At 44.6% G+C, this 19,785-nt stretch overlaps 1 protein-coding gene across 2 annotated transcripts; it reads right to left on the bottom strand.

Annotated features, from left to right (window-relative positions):
* Positions 1–506: 506 nt before the first annotated feature.
* ACOX2 (acyl-CoA oxidase 2) lies at positions 507–18,239 on the bottom strand. 2 transcript variants are annotated; one of them, XM_053989051.1, is made up of 15 exons: positions 18,082–18,239; positions 17,107–17,391; positions 15,767–15,929; positions 12,985–13,136; positions 12,620–12,727; positions 11,804–11,923; positions 11,174–11,289; positions 10,605–10,777; positions 9,377–9,539; positions 8,542–8,732; positions 7,239–7,400; positions 6,167–6,272; positions 4,027–4,244; positions 2,168–2,297; positions 507–1,414 (listed from the first exon to the last, which is right to left on the bottom strand). In XM_053989051.1, the coding sequence occupies exons 2-15, from the start codon at positions 17,264–17,266 to the stop codon at positions 1,352–1,354; spliced, it is 2,025 nt and encodes a 674-aa protein (XP_053845026.1). In that variant the 5' UTR covers positions 17,267–17,391; positions 18,082–18,239; the 3' UTR covers positions 507–1,351. The 2 variants fall into 2 exon arrangements, with proteins under 2 accessions (XP_053845026.1, XP_053845025.1); XM_053989050.1 differs by having other exon boundaries at positions 17,107–17,284; positions 18,082–18,167.
* Positions 18,240–19,785: the final 1,546 nt, after the last annotated feature.

The raw sequence follows: 19,785 nt of genomic DNA, 5'->3' as shown, positions 1-19,785 counted from the left end.
AATATTTGTACTGGCTAAAGGGGTAGGGATGGTGGGAACACAGAGCCTAAATACTTAATGCTGCTAATAGAGTTGCATGGTTTGTCAGCACTTTATGCAGTGACTTTATATATAATTCCAACTGCAGAATGCTTTTTCTAGTGATGTTCAAGTCAAGGCATTAAAATTCTGTGGCTTTATTCAATTTCATACAGACATTTCTACTTATCCTGGTCCTTTTGTCATAGTTATTAATAGAATTTCTGGTTATGATCTAACTTGATTGCAGCTGGGATTAAGGGAGTTGGTATCTGTTTCGTGGAGTGGATCCTGTTCTCCCATGAAGTTCTTGTCCCAAGTAGGTGGGAGCATCCCATATCTGTCTCTAAAGGCTGTCTGGGGGGGGTATTTTTCTGTCATATTTTGTCTCTTCCTGTTCATACATTGCAGGTTTTTGACTTATGCAGTAAGAGGCAGCAGTGAGAGCTTTTTTCTTGCTATCAAGGAGGGAAGAGAAGCAGAACTGATGAAGCTCAGGAAAGGTTGTTTCTTTCTTACAACACATGGTAAGAAATATTCATGTTAACTGGCATTGAATTATAATCACAAGATGTTCTTTGCAACACTTCATTTATGAGCAAATCAATGACTGGCCTGCATCAGCTTGCCCTTTCCATAATTATGAAGAATAATAATTAGAGAAGCAGTATTCCAAATAATACACTTTATTGGAGCTCAAGATTTATAGAAATGAGCAGCTCTATTAATGGGAAGGTAAATTCTGCAGACTGGAACTGGCATCAGCTTTGTCTGCATCTTCAATAGGCAGGAATATTCCAGTACAGAGCAAATCGAGAGCTATTTTAATTGTCCAAACAGATGCACTTTCTAATATGCTTTCTGACTGAAGAGAGCAACTTGTTCCTAAAAACAAAGGATCATGATTTCATCATGGATTTTTCAGTAAAGTTGGTGGTTTTGGGTTTTTTGAAGGCACTCTATAGTTACAACACACTGAGAGAGGGTTCACAGTGTGGTGGTGGTTTTTTTCCCCCTTAATCATCATATAGTGGATTTAGAAAGAGAATAAGAAAGTCAAATGAGAGAGTTTTGATGCTGTCAAGACACTTCAGGATAGAAAACAGTGAACCCTGGACCATTCCTGACTAGATTGTCTCATAGCAGCAGGTACCACTCAGCGCTGTTGGCATCTGTCTAATTGCAAATGGCTAGCTGAGAATCTTTCATACTTGTTGTAACTGCAAGTAAGCAACTGATTATTAATTCTGATTAGTCATTACTGATGCTTCATAAATGTACTGCTGCACAAAGAACAGGAGGAAATGTATGCCCTTCATTTTGAACATGTTCTTCATAATTTTGATAGCGTGTTGTGCAGAAGTGGCTTCAAATACCTCTCGTAGGCTGGGCTCATCTGTTCAGAAAGAGAATGTGGAAGGGAATTAATGGCAATTAAGAAGGGGAAGGCAGTTTTTTTTCTTAAAAACAGTCTCTGAAATACATAAAGCTGCACTACTTAAGAAAAAAAAAAAAAAAAACAATCAACAAACCAGCAGCTACTTCAACTATGTGCAAGATTTTTTTCCCTATAATATGTGCTGTCCTTCATAACCGGCACACCACACTCATCCCAAAGGGGACAGCATACTATTTAACCTCAGAAAATATGCTTGGACTTGAATGTTTGCTGAAGGCAAATTTTGTGTTCAACTGTAGAATTTCAAAGGGATACCGATTACCACAGTAAAAATTTCACTCAAGGCCAAATAAGTTTTCAAACAGAGTAATACATATTTACATCACACAAAATTTTTACATTACTCCACAGTATGTATGAATTAAGAATGCAAAGTGCTAAAGACCATGGGGGATCAAATTGCCTTGTTTAACACTTACACTCTTTCTGGTTAAACATATTTAAAACCCCAAGTTTTGCACTAGTAGAAGCATTAGTGTATAGAAAAGACCCTGCATTTAGTGCTGTTCCATAATATGTAAACAGACTTTTATTCTAGCTTATTCTGTACAATGTGATACAAAGAGGAATTAAAAGCTCTTAATTACAAAGAGGAACTAAAAGCTCTCTTATCTGTACTGCTTTTGTTAGAAGAAAAGCAGTTTCTGCCCTGGCTGCTGTGGAGGTTGCCCAGCTGTAATTCATCCCTACCTGGTTGGTGGGTGACTTCTGAGCCCACTCGTAGAGCCGCTGGTAAACCTGCCCATCGTAGCTGCCGAGAGCAGAGTTCAGGCTCTGGTCTGTGAAGTCAAAAGCGTCCACCAGTGGCACAGCATCCTTCCTACAGAGCACAGGAGTGGCATTCCTGTTACTGAGAGGGTACTGCTTTGCAAGATGGGAAAATAAATCAAAGATAAACTTGGCAGTATCCAGGTTTCTGCTGGAAAGCTTCTGCCAGTTTTCCTCCTTGTCTTTACTGGGTGGGCGGGAAATCCTGCTTGTTCTGATTCCTCAGAGACATCTCCAGGTGACCCTGCCTTGGCAGGGAGATTGGACTAGATGATCTCCAGAGGTCCCTTTCAACTGTAATAATTTTGTGATTCTGTGATGTTCCACTAATGCCCTGAGTTGTCTGCACTGCTGAGTGGGTGTTTGCAGGGTCTTCACCCTGGTTCCATCACCCGGAGATGTCAGATTTTTTCTCTGTAGTCTCTGCCAGTTTGTTCTTTTGATTTTTGTCTTTCTTTGTTTCATTTTTCTTATGCTGTATGTGTGTCTTATAAAATGGAATAAGTTTCCTACTAGACTGATGTGAAGTTGCTTTGCTGATCTTCAACCTTCATCCACCTTTCAGTATTTCTATTATCTCATCATGAGGTGCTGAGCTCTTCTATTCATGTCTGTAAGAGCAAAACAACCCTGACCCATCCAAGGGCCCATCTAGTCCAGAAGCCAGTGTGACAGCATGGAGAGCCAGAGCACAGGCAGCATCTCCTAAGCAGGAGATTGTTTCTTTTTCCTCATCCTTCCATCATCCTGGGTGTAGGAAGTTGTGCTGGCTGTACCTCACACTTGAGGTACCAGGATGCAAAGTGGTTTGCTCAAATGTCAGCATTCCTATCTTCCAGTTCCTTTTGGGGAAGAGCTGTCTGAGGGTTTGGAAAAGGCTGGGTTTTTGCTACAGACCAGGAAGTGGTTATATCCTTTCCACTAACTGTAATTATGTAAATACTCCATTCTTGAATGCTGTTAACAAGGCATGGACTAACACAGAAATTGCAATGAATTCCAAAGACAACATGTTAGGCTTTTGAAAATGTTATGTTAAACTTATCACTTAATTCAGATTCTGTTACCAGTTCTGAAACCCCTTGCTGTTTGGCTCTGCCCTTTTCAGCCCTTGCTTATAGTGTGTTCTTGTTTCTCTCCAGGTGGCTTAGGTAGAATTTTAGATACAGTAGCAACTCCTCTGCACCGTAAGTTACTATGTTCTAAACAAACAGCACTGAGTAGTGAAAGCTGAACCCTTTGTCAAAAAGCCTCTGTGAGTGTTGTGCTAAGTGAAAACCTTAACTCAGAATTCAGAGTTGATAATAAATGGTGTCGAGCAGATGCATCTGAAGTAGCTGTAGGCAGGATTGTTTGGGTACCAGTTGCAGCTCAGCCATGGCAACAGAGTAGGCTGTATTAGCTGTGGCTTAAGCAGATTTTGCAATGTGTGATGGGTTGCTGTGGCTGCCTCCTGCTAGTGTGCTCTGACTACATATTTTCCTGCTTTCACTCTACTGCAGATGGTAGAAAGTGTTCATGACTTCTTAATTTATAATTTAAGACTTCATGTTACAGAACTTTAGAGATTGCAGAGGAGCTGGACACTTGGGTCTGTTTTGCCATGAAAACAAGCTCAGAGTAGACGTTTCAATCAATTTCCAGTACTGCCAGGCAATGGAAATAAAACCTGAATGAGATGAATTGACTGTGGAGATGTTGCCATAGGTACAGCAGCACCCTTTTATATCTAGCACAGGGATAAACTGGATAGCTGTGTGTGTCCTGCCAAAGCAGCTCACCGAATGACAGCCAGGAGGTCCAGGTAGGATGCTGTGACCATGTCCATTTGAGCTGCAGATGTGTATCCATCATGCAAGAAGGCCCCTGTATTTGAGAAGATCCCGTGTAGTGCAAAGAGGTCACAGAGATGTTTCATAATCTTCTGGATGCCAGCCTTCGTCTCGAGTTTTTCCACAGTTTCTGCAAAGTTTTTCACTGCAATGTAGTGGCAGTGAGCCTGGAAAACAAATGCAATCAACAGTGAATGCACCTCAAAGACTTTAGTAGGCCAAATGACTCAAATGTTCTTGCAAAGAATATAAAACCTTTTCATTTCCCTGGCACTTCTCCAGTCTGTATCCTTTGTTTGCTTGGTGACCAGGCCTTTTGCATTCATGGCTTACAGTGACAGCAGAAGACAGAATGTGTAAACAGTCAACACTGTGGTATTTGTAAACTCTAGAAAACTGCTTCAGAAATCCTGCTGGTACTTATTCTAAATAGTTCTGATCAAATCCCAAAGAGTTTATGTGAAGGAAACACATTGGAATGTGCTTGTGTGGTAAGCGAATGTCGGTTGTACATCAATAGGAGAAAACTTCTGTTGAAGACCTTGGGCTCAGGGTACTTTGGGATCAGTGTCTACAAAGGCCTCAGCTCTGGAAACACCACTGTCACAGAAAAACAACCAAATTTACCTCCCACTTTTGCAGTTTTAAGTAAACTAGTAATTTTGGGGTCACATACCAGTAGAATGTTTGACCCTGAAATGACAGAAATATTAGCAGAGGTGCAGAGGAGATGAATTAAACTGACTCTTGCTACGTTGACACTGCTGGGGGTGATTGGTGGTGCTGGGATCTGTGTGGGTTCACTCCCCCAATGCAAGTTCCTTTCCAGCTGTAGGAGTAAGCATGGCACACCTGCACTGCAGCTTTTCCTGCTGGCACGGTGAAGCAGCAGAAGTGGAGGCCAGTGTGGACTGCAGAACGTGCCTGAGAAACTGAGTGTCCCTGAGTGGCCACTCAAGCAATTGACCTGTGTGGAGTCTGCCCAGTGTCTGAGCCACTCAGCTGAGAGCTGGCAGGGGTCAGTTCATAGAGCTGCCATGCCCAGATGTGTGGGTGAATCTCCAGGGAAGGTATGGAATAAGAAGTGAATGCAGAATTGCCCCAAGAAGGCAGTAGTATATCAAAATTTTTAAGTTATGGGGAAAATTCAAGAGGTTTGGATGACTTTTCCTGTCCCTGAAATACTTAAGAGACTTTAGGGGCCTGGATCCCATTTTCTGAAGAGTCTAGCAGCAGCACTGACGATACCACAGCCAGCCCTCTGCTTATGTTAGGCTCTTCAGAAATAGTTAATTATGTTAAAATAAGTTGTGGATCTGACTTGGAAGGGAAAGGAAGGAAGGCCTTCACCATAACTGCAGTGGAATTGCACTTAATTGCATATTGAAAAAAGAATTTTGGTTTTGGGAGATACAGAACTATCAACAGATTTAATTTTCATTAATATTTAGGGCTTTTCTCCCCTCTTTTCTGCTTAATTCTGTATTAATTCACCCTTGTTTTAGGGAACAAATGCTGCTGTCCCAATGCTACTTCAGCTGAAAGCATCTCCTATAAATTTCAATTATCTTTCAGCAGTAGTTAACACTGCACTTATCACTGGTTTTCACTCTTTCCCCTGCAGTTATCTTTGCAGCAGATGGAAGAAGTACCAGGCATGTTTCATCCTTTGCTGTGACTCCACCAGCTTTCAGTGGAGTGGCTTTAGGAAGACTCCTCTGGGCACCAGAAATGCTGGATTCTTATAAAAAGATGAGTGTTGGGTGGAGATAGTGGGGTTTTGTTTCAGGATATAGGAGATCTGATTCTGCCAGTAGTGGCAGCATAACTGTGAATGTATTTTTTTCTCCCTTTCATTTCTCCTAGTCTTTTTCTACCTGGCCTATGCAGACAGCAAATTTTTCAGATAAGGAATTGCTTCTTAATACAGCTTTTCCACCATGCAGGCCACAGTGATGGTCTTTGTGGTGTCTCTTAGATGTCAACATGAAACAATAAACAGCACTGAGGCTGTAAGCTAATCATGCCATTTCTGTTGCATGTTGTTTCTTAAAGACAAACATCAGATAAGAAGATAAATTTTGCTAACCTTTGCAGCCTGCACCAGCTGCACTGTGCACTGGTTCCACGCATCGTGCTTTTTGACTCCAGACTGGATCAAGTCCTGTAGTTTTGCTGCTGTGCTGCTTGTGAGCCTGGAAAATTGAAAAAGCACAAAGCATCTTGTATGTGCATCCCACATGCATGAATTTGCACTTGGGAGTTACGTGTGACTGAAGTGCAAACTGGCATTTCTGACATCTGCAATTATCTACACTCAGTATGAGTGAACTTAGATTATGCAAAATCTAAGCATAAATTGTGAGAAGAACCCAGACCATCCTGGTCCTGAAGGATTTCTACCTTCTCAGCTTCTAGGGTAGTTTATGTTTACCAGGGGTTTGGCTGAGCTTTTCTTGGGTTGTGTGTGTGTAAGGAGAGTTTGCAAAACAAACAGTAATACTGGACTCCTGTCACATTATGTTTCTCCTTTTCTACACAGGGATTCAAATCCTGTTCCCACTGAGGAAGCTTTCCGAAGAGTGGCTGTTTTTATACTGGTATCAATGACAGTAGAGTTGTCTTTTTACCTGATTTTCAGAGGTGGCACATATACAGCCCGTAACTGTGTACATAATTCTGAGACCACTCATGATATAATTTTTATTTATGTTGAGTTACTGAATGTGTGTAATTGAAAGGCTACAGACAGAACGAGAGGTTGTTCTTGCTATGGTGTAAACTGAAAACAAACATCACTTTCTCAGGTATGTGAAATTTTAAGATTCTAATAGAATTGCTCAGGGTCCAATAAAGATTTTACTGGATGGCAACTCAGTGATGTGGTCTGGGATTTACTTTAACAGTGCCACCAACTCTGTGAAATGTAGTTGTTTGGTAGCACATGGCTTAAAAACTTCTGAGTGTGAAAACTTCTTACTGAACATCTGACATGGCTGTTAATCTTGTGTAGCCTTCCTTTTCTTTTTCAGGAACAGATGGTACCAATCCCAGTTTAACTTATTTTATTTTACCTCCCTTTAAAGCAAGGAAGAAGCTCAGCTCTTACCACATTTCTGATGTCAAAGAGAGAATTTTTGTCTCCCATCTTCTGTACTGACCTGACTGCCACGTGTTGATAGGCCTCAGTGTAAATATCTGGACTGAGAAAATCCAACTTGTTCTTGGCTGGACACTTCCCGTGTTTCACTGCAGCCAGATAAGTGACAGATGGTGGCACAGGCTGGCCAGCACTGGCTGCCATGAAGCACTTAATCAGGAACCTGGGAAGAGGGTAACAGTCAGAGCAGGGTATGGTGGTGATCTCCTCGCAGCACACAGACATGCAAAAAGTAAACTGGGCTCAGGTGAGGAGCAGCAAGGTGTGACCCATCCCATCAGTGGCCCAGAATGGACTTGAACAAGTCCAAAAACCTTTTGTTTTGCATGTTGCTCACAGTAACCTGATCTGTGGTGGGTCTCAGGAGTGGCCTGTCTGCCTTATTTAATATTACAGCAATCCTTAACAATATTTTTTTCAGCAGAAATTTGCTGTGGCTATATTAACAGTCTCAGCAGTCTAGTGATTAGATACATTATCAACTTCGCAACCTGAGTCTCAATGCTCTGGAGCTTTAACAGTGAGTCTTACTCTCTGTGATCCCTGACACACAAGTCACATTATGTTAACACATGAGACCCTTGGAGAAAGCATTCCCCACTTCCTTAATTTTTTGGTACCTCTGCTATGAGCTAGACTGACCAGGTCTGGAATTAAAAGGGTACAGCATTTCTCTTGACTTTGCTGTTGATCTTGCAAAAAGCAGTAATGAGTGCAGAAATGTCTGCATAGCAGCATGGAGCTATGTGGTGGCTCTCACCCTTGGAAGTGGCCTGGTTTTCTCCTTCTAGTAAAAACATATATTATTAAAAGTTCAAGCAGCTGTAGTTTCTTTATCCTGTATTTCATCTACTCTTGATAATCGTGAGTCTGCGTGTTTGGAGGAAAGTGATGTTCTTGGAGCATGACTCATCCACTTTCAGTATCCAACAACTTTGCTTCCTCTGAATCAACCCTACTTTACCAATATTGCATTACACGGCACCATTGTCACATTGGTTGCTTGAAAAATTAACCACAAAACTTTCACAGCAATACCTTTGCTGTGCAACCAGGCAAAGACGAAAACGAGGTTATGCAGAATAGCACCTGCATACATCCCCAAACCAAAAATAGAAGCGATAATCCAGTTCCCACACACTTCCATGCTTGTTAGACTGAAGGCATGAATAGTTTATGTCCTGAGCAGTGTTTTTAGATGGTGCTGTGAGAAAAGAGTAGCTGGTTTTACTGGTTTTGGAGAAGTGGTAAAGGCTGAATAAATGAGAGGGCAGGCTTTTTGATAAACACATTTGAATTGTTACCTGGCAGTTTGCAGGAGCAAAATGGTGTTTTCACCTTCATAAATACAAGAGGCAAGTATTTTGGTATACAAGGAAGGCAGTCCACTCAGCAGGGAGTAGCCATGACCCCCACAGGCCCGGAGACAGATCTCCACTCCTGCCGTGCAGTGCTGAGTGATCACGGCTTTAAAACCTGAAGATAATGCATGGAGCTGTTAAAAAAAAAAGAGAAAAAAAACCCCAGAGTATTACAGGTGGAATCCTCAGAATAAGTTTCTTTTTAAAATTTTGTGCAATATCTGGGCATGAAATCCCTGTCAGGTTCACCTTTGAATGGTGGTAGCACCCAGTTCCCTGAGCCTGACCTTTGGTGTCTGGGATGCTGCACGTGTTCCTGCTGGGCACACTGTAGTCAGTTTATGCATTTTTGTGTTTTTCTCAGCCAGTTCTGGCTTTGGCCACCTTTGTTCAGAGTATGTTTTCATTTCAAGCACCTAATTGCAAAATATTCTGTTATGTTTAAAAAGTCACATTTTTGTTTTTGGCTCAGATATACATGCATGCACATTGTAGATGAAGTTGTGTAATACCACTCTGTGCCACCAGCTACTTGGAACGAGGTTTTGAACATGCTTTTCAAGGACTTTTCACTCTGCAATGGTTCCCAAAACAAAGTTTGGGGTGGTACAACGAATGCTGTTGCTGACTGTTGCAGACTTGGGACATGTCATTTGAGCGTAGTGTTTCCTCTTTCTCCAGTTCTCTAGTGGTGAGAGGAATGCTTGTCCAGTTTGCTAAAATACTTTAACATTTAGAGAACAGAAATGCTGTATGAGTTAATCCTGCTGCAGCTCACCTCTGGCAGCATGTCAAAGTTCTTCTTCTGGATCTCTCTGTACCCCCTGTTGAATAGCTCCTGCAGGTAGTCATTGCTGAAATGAAAGGCATAGGCTGCTGCCAGCTGGGGCAGCAGTTTCTCTTGCTGAGTCTGGTAGTCAAGGATTTTTGCTTCTTGTTCCCTGTTGGAAGACAGCTGATGAAGCAGGGAAAGTGTGGACATGGGCATAGCTACTGTTACTTTACTTGCTGCAGAATGAAAATGGCATTTTTCATTACCAATAAGCAGTGTGTGAACAAGACTGAGCTGACAGTATGGCAGCAAATCTGTCCAGCTTGCTGAGCTATTGGAGGAGCAAACCCAAAAAAGCCTAACAGTGTAGAAAAAGCTCTGTGGTCAGTCAGTACAGAGGGGAACAGAGACTGAGGAGAGGATGAGAATGAGGCCCTCAAGGACAGCAAGTTGTTAGGTGTTCCAGAAAAGGCAGTGGCATTGCACCCTGATAAACTCTGGCTTTTTAAATGGAATCTTTGTGGCCCCGTGTATAAAAATGTTTCCCTGAAAATATTTGAGTCTGAATGATTTAAAGTTTTCTGAGCTGTTTTTGGGTGTTCTTTATCACTTCATGTGGTTGGTACATTTAGGACTTCATTTGATGGAATTGGTTATTACAATACTTCAGCTGCTGTGCTCTTCTGTTTGGTTGGTGTTTGAACTGAATTGTGGTTTCACTAAGATCTTCCTGCTTTTGAAAGGATATTTAAATGGAGATCTTTGTAGTCCATTGAAATTAACATATTTCTTTAAAAATGATGGGGATTCAACACTGAATACAATTCAGTGCTTAAAGTTTGAATATTAGATTTCTGGATGTTGGAAGGTATCTTAATGTTGCATCTACTAGTAGGACACTACGGAATAAAAATTCAGCAACTTGTCCAATTTGTCTGGATTCTGCTCAGTTATGGGATTACAGGGAAAGGCCAGTTATAAAATAATAAGTTGCCTGTGTGAGCCACTAACCTATTCAAAGTATGAAACTTATCTTGGAAAGAACTGTAAACATTCTCTTGTACTTTGACTGAAGCTCATAATGTAAATAATGGGGAAGCATGTTTATCATGCCCTGAATGGGCCAGGAAATCAGCCAGTGACGGGCTGAAAGATAAGATGAAGAGAAGAAATACAAACTGGCCTGGGGGAACACAGGGTACAGTCCCCTTCCCACCGGGATGCATGGCATTACCCAGGCTTCAGCTTGGACTGCCGGCGAACCACCGAGTACCGGATGGCGATGGTGCAAGCCTTCATTAGGGGTGTGAGAACCTCGTCTGAAATGAGTGAGATGCGCACTGACGTCATTGTGAAATAATTAATCTTCTGTGACCCCTGTCTTAAATAGGTGCCATCTGGTCGAACCTAGAGTAGAGAGAGGCTGTCAGATGCTGCCTTATTCAGTACTACTATGGTGTGTAATCGCTATGCACGGAATAAGACGGATGTAAAAATCTTTCACTGAATGCAAACAATGCTTTTATGTATGATGGATGAAAGATATCCATTTGAAGAGACAAACTCTTACTGTTTCTGGCAGAGGTAGGTTCTGCCTGCCCCATGATCCCCAGCTCCTGAATGTGGAATTCTTGATGATGACTTTCATTTAGGATCCAGGTACCTTCTGCCCTTGGTAAAACCTCAGAGACTTGCTGACACTCAAAGGAAGATTTTTGTCCCAAATTTAGACAGGTCCCTGTTGTCTCTCTGGCTGTGGAATGAGAGTCTGACAGCAAGTTTGTGATGTGAGTCCACACATACCTCACAAAACTTGCTCAGCATGTTCTCCCTGGGGACACGCACATTCTTCAGCAGGAGGTAGCCGTTGTCAGTGTGCTCAAAATTCATTTTGGGACCGATGTCTCCTGCAGTTATGCCTGCAGCAGGAGAAAACATAGCTGCAAGTGCTATGCATAGTGGCATAGCTGCATAGCGGAAATGCTTACTTCCACTTGAACTTTTTGCTCCCCATTTTGTGTCAGGGTGGGGACCTCAAAAGAAGGGCATGGTCAGCTCTGCTTCTTCCCCAGCATGGGTGATCTTGCCCGCAGGGTGAAACAGGCATTCAAATGCCTTGTAGTAGTTTGTTTCCATGATCCATTGACAGATGGATCTGTGCTGCTGGGGTCAGAACTGAGTTGTTGATGCAGAGGTGCTCACAGCAGCCCAGGCTTCTGGTTATGTCAAGGGCTTGGTCTGTATATGGCTGAAGATATGTTAAATTTCCCTTCAGATCAAAAGGAAGGGGTTATTGATTACTATACCTTGGCTATCTCTCTTGGCTTGGTTTTGGCAATTATAATTCTCCCTGGGCCCAATGTTTTAGAAAACATTTAAGGGCAAAATAGATAGAGCACCTGCACACGTGCTGCAGTGTCTGGGGTTATTTACCTGGGCAGAGGGAATGGTCCTGAAGGCTGCGTATCTGCACGATGAAGGGATGGATGCCATAGCACTTCCCATGGATGTACAGCTGAGCAAAGACCACTGTGTGGGTTGCTGATCTTCCCACTGTGAGAAGAAAAACAGCCCCATTCCCTTAAGACAAGGTACAGCACAAACACAGTTAAGAGAGGTCAGTACTAATAATGTGTTGGGTCTTAGGTATGGGTCAGCACAAGTGTGTGCTGGAAACCTATATCAGCCTGCTCTTAACTCTCAGAAGTTGCACCATCATTCTGCCTCTGTTGCTGCCCATGAGGCTTGGATTAACAGTTTTGTAACAGAATATGAGAAAAAATAAACAGTTTGAGCTAATGTAATGGTGAGAGTGGGAAGTGCTGTGGCTGTTGCAGTGACTTCAGTTATTTTCTGTGAAATACCTTCCTGAAGGGAGCAAAGAATTTCACACTTGAATCCTTTATGCTGAGACTGTCTGATTACTCGAATCCTTTATGCTGATGACCTCCCTGCAGGTTTTGGTTGTCTGAGTATTATTTAAAAAGAAGTGAAGATTTATTCCTGCAGAGGCAAGAGCTTTCCTGAGTGAAGTTCTTCAGCCTGCAACCCAAGGGGTTTTTGTAGATGATGGTGGCTCCTTTGTGGCCTTTGAACTTGGACAACCCCCTTTCTCTTACTTGCTTGTCCATGTGAGTACCATTTATTGAAGTCTTCTGCTAGCACCTGGGCCCTCAAAAACAGAACTTAACCAGGGTATATGGAGTAACTGACGGAGGCAGAACCCAAGATATTTTGTGTGGTACTTACTGTCTCCAGGCCACCACTTCATGGCAGAGATCTTTGGTGTGTTCAGTATAAACTCCTGAGTAGCAGTATCAAAGACTGCTGTTGTTTCCAAACCCTGAAGATATGTGCCTTTAAAAAAAGAAATTAAAAAAATATCTATGTAGCTATCTCCTGGTATATCACAGGGATGGAGAGAGCAAATGATCCCTGGAAGCTGGCTGTGGGTATTATCAGGGTTTTGTGGTTATCCTTCTGATGAGAACCATGAATGAGAACCCAACCACCCCCATCCCAGTAAAGGATGGATAGTTTGGAGTCAAATTCCCATGGGAATCTGGGCTGCAGGTTTGTGTCATAGAGGAATGCTGTTTTCCCTGCAGCCTTACCGTGTCCCAGTTCAGTCTGCGCGTAGCTTCCAATGAGCTTGTGCTGGGTGGCGAGGGGAATCCACTTGGCAATTTGTTTGTCAGAGCCCAGCACTGAAATACTTCTCATGAAGATGCGGTGAAGGAGGAATGCGACATCTCCTGACAGTGCCCTGCAGAGAAGGCACAAGGGGTGTTTTTGAGGGAGTGAAGTTCCAGGCATGTGATGAATGAGGCAGTGGCACTGCAGCGGTCACCAGACAGTACCACCTGCTGCCTTTTGATTTCTGTCTTGTCATACCTTGCCCAGCACCCAGCATCAGCACAGCATTGCAGGAAAGGTGCCCTTCCAAGCTGCTTTTGTCTCTTCTTTCATAACAGAGTTTGCATATGTGTTGCTCGCTCATTTCACTTGGTCTTGGAGGAATTATCTGTTCTAAGTAGCAGATGCTGAGCTAAAAGCACAACCCATCTCCAAAGCTCCTGACACTCTGTGAGCATTTTATATTTTTATTTTACTTCATAGGATTTTTTTTTCTTGATTATTTAAGTCAGATTTTGAGGCTGAACTAAAAAGAAAGACCAAAACAGAACCCTACTTGAAAAACCCCAAACCCTAGCAATTCACTGTGAGGCATATTAGACTGAATTACACATGTAGGTATGTGGGACCTGGATCTCCTCAACCTTCCCATTCCCATTCTGGAGAAATACCATGGTATGTTGGGTTTGTTGCTCTGCTTTTTGCTGTTTGTTTGCTGCCTTTTGCTGTCAGTGAACAATACTGGGGTTCATGGAGATTTGTCCTGAATTGAGATGTTATTTCCTTGTAGAAAAATGAAAATACATCCAAGTAACCCCTGGTCCTTCACCATCACTATCTGCATACATCCTAAAAAGCATTATTCCAGAAACTGTGTATGGGAACTTGGGTACAGTGATTTCCATCATGCAAATGAGAAATTTATTTAAGCTTTTTTGTGTGTGGGAGAGAGAATAAGAAAACATGAGGAATATAACTATATCCCTCTTCCTAGGATTTCTCAGAACATGATTGAATCACCTCACAGATACAGGTACATGTACAAGTGAGTAACTGTGTTGTTCTCAGTGGCTGTTAGCACATTGCTTTACTGCAGTGCTCTAGAGAGCATCTCCTTTCAGACAGATACCTTCTATTGTTAACAAATGACTCTGACCTTTCTTTTTTACTGGCCCAGAGAGAGAATTAATCATGCTGAAACAGTTTGGGGGGGAAATATGAACAAAGAAGTTAAAGGAAAATTGCTTTGATTAACAGAAAATGACTTAATGAATCCTTGTCAGCCTGGCCAGAAATAACGCTCCTTTAGCTAAGATTTGAAAAGCTGGATTTTAAATTGTGTGATTCACTGTGCCTGGCACTGGGAGCCAGGGTTCTGTCATAAGAGCTTGGTGCTCACCTGGAGTTCTATGAGGCAAGAGCTGCCCTGCTAGACAGCTCTGCTCCTAATCCAGCAAATGGGACAGCACAGGGCTGGTCCTGCTGCAGCCTTTGGCATCGGGGGCCTGATAAAAGCACACCTGGGTGGGATTTTTTTTGTTCTGACGGAGCAGTGGAGAGCTGCTTTTTAATGGGAATATAATGATCAGGTCCAAGAGCTCTTGATGGCACATTTCCCCCTTCATTAGTTCCACTCGCTGTAAGTGGTGAAGAGCTCAGCATAAAAAAATATCATTCATATGATGGGGACAACTTTTTAGCAGTGCCTGTCACCATAGGATAATGGCATAGGGTAATGGTTTTAAACTAAAAGAAGGTAGATTTAGGCTAGACATAATGAAGAACTCATTTTCAATGAGCATGGCACAGGTTGCCCAGAAAGCTGGTGGATGCCCCCTCTCTGTAAACATTCCAGGTCAGGCTGAACAGGGCTCTGAGCAACCTGATCTAGTTGAAGATGTCGTTGCTCATTGCAGAAGGCTAGACTAGATGAACTTTAAAATGTCCTTTCCAACCCTAACTGTGCTATGAGTCTATGAAATGCCAAAAAGTGGCTCTGAGTGTCAGCAGTGCTGTGTAAGAGACAGGCATTGCCCTTCTGAGTGACACTTCTGAACTTGCACCTTCCTACTGGGTATGTGACCCCACCAAGCAGACAGCGTGCCCTGGGCAACAGCCAGCCAGGAATTGACTGAGCAAAGGGGGAAAGGAGGGGCAAGCAATTGAAACATGGAGCTCAACCCCACATGAAGTGTTAGGAAAACTTTTAAAGGAAAGGACTGTGAAAATACTTTATTCTCATTTACCAACAAACTAAGGTACGGTATTGTGGATATTCTCTCTGACTGAACTGAGAATATCCACAAGTTTTTTCCTTTTTCTTTCCCCTTTAATAAAATATGTGTTTTATAGATACACAAAATGTAATCTTTAATTTATTTATAAGTCAGTAATGTAACTGAAACAGCACCACTTCCATTTCTGGTTATACATTTAAAAATGTCTAAGGGGTGGTATGAGAGCTGCAGCACAAGTAAGGAGTTGTTGAAGTGGAAATCTCATGTTGTGGTGTGAACTGCTGTGATCTATCACACTGTACATATGTGCTGCTCTCTGAGAAGTTCCTGGTCATGTACCAGCATTCTACCTTTTCCCAAGTGTGCTGCTGAAGTAAAAACCTGCAGCACATTTTTATCCAAACCTAATCTGTCAGTTGTTGGTCTTTCCTAGCCTTTGCTAAAGCTGCTTCTTGTTGGCATACAAAGCTTTTAACAAAAAATTAGTTGTACATTAAAAAAAAAAAAAAAAAAAGGAAATCACCTGTAAATGTACTTATATTCAGGTCCATTCTCAGTCCATCCCATCTCATGCATCTTTTTCTGGAGATGAACAGCCTTCCTGACTGCTGCTTCGTACCTCTCATTCTGGGTCTGGAAATACTGATTTTCTCTGCTAAACACAGGGTCAGATTCAATAGCTTCCACTGCAAAGCAACACAGAACAGTTGGTTCTCCTGGGGCTGGGGAAGTGCAGGCAGTGCCTCGAGCCATGTTTGGGAAGAGCAGGCAGGACTGGACTCATGGATACTGATGCTGTGATTTTTAGGGTGCTTGCAGGCAAGGTTTGTTTTGCCAGTTCTGGCTCCTATGACTGTCACATCTAACTCTGAAAAGCAGTGGGTTTGGGGAAGCAGAAGGGGAACTGAGTGGGCCTGGGAGAGGGGTCTGTTCAGTGGAAAAAGTGACCCTGCAGGATAAGGCACCCTCCCTGGTCAGGGTGGGAGAGGTGACTTCTGGCAGAAGATGCCAAGGATCCTTCTGCCTCCAACTGCTGTGAGGGCAGTAAGGGCTGTGGTGAGCTGCATTTTGCCCAGGCTGTGGTGAGTTGCATTAGCCAGAGGGTGGGTTATGGCCAGAGCCCGCTGGGTGTCCTGCTCAGGATGTTACCAGCCCATTGCACTGTTGCACAACAACTCAGAGTCACTATTTCTGTGTCAGTTTGAATACTCCCCTTGTCCATTTTGCCTTAATACCTTGAGTCTATTCACATGGAAGGTTATACTGAACTCCAGTGGCACTGTGAAGAGAGCGATCCCAGTGGCTGTGCTGTTTACCTTTGGTAAGAGTATAATATGGATGCAGTTACAGAGACAACAGAGAGGATTTTTTTCTTCTATTTCTTCTGAGCAACAGTAATTTTTTGGCACACCCATCAGGAGTGAGAGCAGCTCAGCCTGGTTGAGCCCACCCACGCAAGAAATTCTCCACCTGGATGAGCCTGACATGCCAAGGAGGAAAGCTGGCTGTGGTTCACATGTGATGTGCATTTCTGCACAGCAGCACCAGCCCCTGCATGCATTTCCCTCGCACATGGATGCTCGACCCTCAGTTCTTCTATTCCAGTTTAACCAGTCTTGCCAGAGACAGGGGATGGGAGCAGGGAGGAGGAAAAGCTTCAGACTGCAGGAGTGGCTGCGGAGGAGTCGTATTGATTTACATCAAGAGAAGACTCCAGCTCCACACTCCCACTTTTTAAACAGATGGGGGATAAGCAAATGCCCAGGAGCACAAACCCCACTGTGCTGCAAAGAAGGAGCAGAGCAGCAGGACATAGGCATGGTCTGTGCCAGCCCCCACCAGGGCCACATAAGGGTCACTCACCCACTGCCCTCCGCATCCGTGTCTGCTCTGCGCCGCCGTCCAGCAGGGCCGTGAGCTTCTCCACGCTGAAGGAGGCTGTTTGCCGCTCGCTGGCGAGGTCAGGGTTCACGCTGCCGAGCACTGAGCCCTGAGAGCGCTTGCTGGTCTCCAGCAGAGCCATCCTGGAGCCTGCGCTGCTCTGCAAAGGGACAGGACTCCTCTGGCACTGGCACCTGTCAGTGGATGCCTGATGAAGGCGTTGGCACAGCGAGGAGTGGTTTTGGTAGGTTGGCCAAGATGTTGTACCTGCACAAGGGTTGCGTGAATATTTAGGCACTATCCTGTCCTCATTGCAATGGACAGTGGAGATTTATGGCACTTCAAGGAACTCAAATTGCAGGTTTTATGACATATTTTAAAACATAAAATATTTTACTTTTCCCAGTTTGTCCCCAGTATTCTATGAGAAGTTCATGCTGGAATATCCCACTACTATGTGCTAATGTTTATGGGAGTTTCTGGTACAGGGCTCACAGGCACTGGTGGCTCTGGCTGTGCTGCCTCTGTCCTTGGGGCTCAGCTTTACGTTAACCCCTAACTCCATGTTAGTGAGATTGGTCGCAGGACACTAGTAAAAACAAAAGCCGTAGTGAGTAGAACATAAATCAGATTTTTCCTTTGAAGAGGCTGCTACCTTTCCAAACATCAGATTACTTTAGGAAATACAAAGTCTGGGAACCACGGCAAATGTGTTATGAATTCCTGCTTTTTCTGATATTCAGGTCTTTAGTCCAAGGTAGCTTGCTGGAGAGGGAAAAGCCTCGGGGCAGCGCGGCGGGCACACACGGCCGGGGTAACCCGGCGCTGCCCTTGAGCCGTCACGGGGAGCGCAGGGCTGGGCGCCGGGGACGCCTCGGCCTCAGCTTCCTCTTCCGTGAGGCTGCGCGGGGAAAAGGCGATTCTTTTCTCTCCGTGCAAACGCAGTCCCCCACGTACCTCGGCTTAGGCGTCCTCCGTGGACCCGTCCGGCCGCTGCCTCCTGCCTGGGCCGCGGCTCCCGAGCCCTGCGCGGGGACTTTGTCCCCAGGGCCGGCGCCGCGGGCCGCGGGTGCTCGGGGAGCGCTGACCCCTGCAGGCAGGAAAATCCCACAGCCCCCAGCGCTCCGAGGCCTCCGCGCTTCCAAACGGGGCTGTTTCTGATCCCGCGAAGGGCAGCTGGCGCCTTGGAGATTTTACTTCCAGCTCCGCCACCGAAGGGACACCCTGCCCTTCTCCTGGTGTTTTTAATTTTGGTTTATTGTTTTCGTAGCCAGCTCCGGGTGGAGAGCAGCACGCTTGGGGCTGGCGCTGCTCCTTGCCTGGGGGTCTGACGTGCTCTCAGCGTTTCCCCAGCTGTGTCATGGCACTGCCCTCAGCCCTTCCCGCAGTTCGGGGTGCAGGGCCGGGGTGCGGGGCTGTGCCGGGGGCGGAGGGAGCCTGACACGGGGATGTGCTCCCGCACCTCCGGCGGTCCTGAACCCGTCCCTGCTGGGCCCGGTGGGCAGGAGATGGGGGCTCACATCCCTCACACCCCGCTCACCCTGGCTACAGCAGGATGAGCAGGATTCCTGGAGAGGAATCCAGCAGAGGATCCCCCCTGCCCACGGCTGTTGGGATGGGTCTGTGCTGCCGCTGCTGACCCACGCTGGAAACTGCTTTGTCAGGGAACGAGGTGGAACGCGTGCAGTTCACATTACATTTGCTTTAACATGGGAAGTTAAGCAAATGTTGAGACATCAGATGTAGTTTTGGGTAACAATAATTTCAAGCCTGGAGCTGAGCTTGTTGAACCGAGCCCAGCAGCCACGAGGAGCAGCAGTCAATGAGAGCAGCCAACTGCAATGCAGCGAGTGGCTCACGGGCAGTGGGAGGTGTGTTCAGGATCACTCTGGTAGATTAAAGATGCCATGTAGCTCCATCACACTCCCAGAGTGACAGGGTGTCCTATGGATATGCCATTTTCTGGTCTGTACAGCACAGTATTGCATCCCACAGTGACTGGGGGTCATGAGTGGTTGGGAGGCAGTACATCCTTCAGAAGTGCTCTGTGGGAGTTTTCCATTTGTTCTTACTTTTCCTTCTGCTGGAGTCAGGAGTGCTTGGCCTTGTGCTTCTTGACTGCTGTTTGTAATTCAGCGAGTGGGTCTGGCTCTCCTGAAGGCAGGGTGAGGGATGACAGATTGGAAAAAGCCTGTCCCTGAATCTCTTTGCAACCTGATGTTCATGCAGGTTTATATTTGGGCAGGCTCAGGTGCTGCCTGAATAGGCCATTGCCAGTCTGTGTTACTGAGGTCTGAGCTGCAGAGCCACCGGAGCTGCATAACCAGCTCCGGCTCCAAGTGCCTGTGGATGCCCAGAGATCTCATGGGCTGTGATGAGAACCAACAAAACCCACAAGATCACCTGGTCATGGTGTGTTGGAACGCACCCTCATTACTATGTTGCTGATAATTTTGCATTTTTGCCTATTTTCATTAGGCTGGATCTCACCAGTATCATGACCAATTCAAGATTTCATAGAATGCTTTCATCAACACAAAACCACTCAGTCTGTGGCAGTTTTAGATCATTTTGGGAAATTATCTAAGTATGGAGAAATACCTAGAATAGGCAGAGGCAAATTCCTGGGAAGGGGTGTTCAGTCTGAGGGTACCACTGGCT

This window comes from Vidua macroura, chromosome 13 (assembly GCF_024509145.1).
Source record: "Vidua macroura isolate BioBank_ID:100142 chromosome 13, ASM2450914v1, whole genome shotgun sequence".
In the NCBI taxonomy this organism is placed as follows: Eukaryota; Metazoa; Chordata; class Aves; order Passeriformes; family Viduidae; genus Vidua; species Vidua macroura.
Note: the sequence above shows the minus strand (reverse complement) of the source record. Positions and strands in the feature narration are given on the sequence as shown.

Excerpts from the sequence above, each read along its gene's own strand:
- ACOX2 (XM_053989051.1), bottom strand. The coding sequence starts at position 17,266 with ATGGCTCTGCTGGAGACCAGCAAGCGCTCTCAGGGCTCAGTGCTCGGC. Across the intron at positions 15,930-17,106 it reads ACGGATGCGGAGGGCAGTGG|TGGAAGCTATTGAATCTGAC; the intron begins GTGAGTGACCCT and ends GTTGCTTTGCAG. Across the intron at positions 12,728-12,984 it reads GCAGACTGAACTGGGACACG|GCACATATCTTCAGGGTTTG; the intron begins GTAAGGCTGCAG and ends CTTTTTTTAAAG.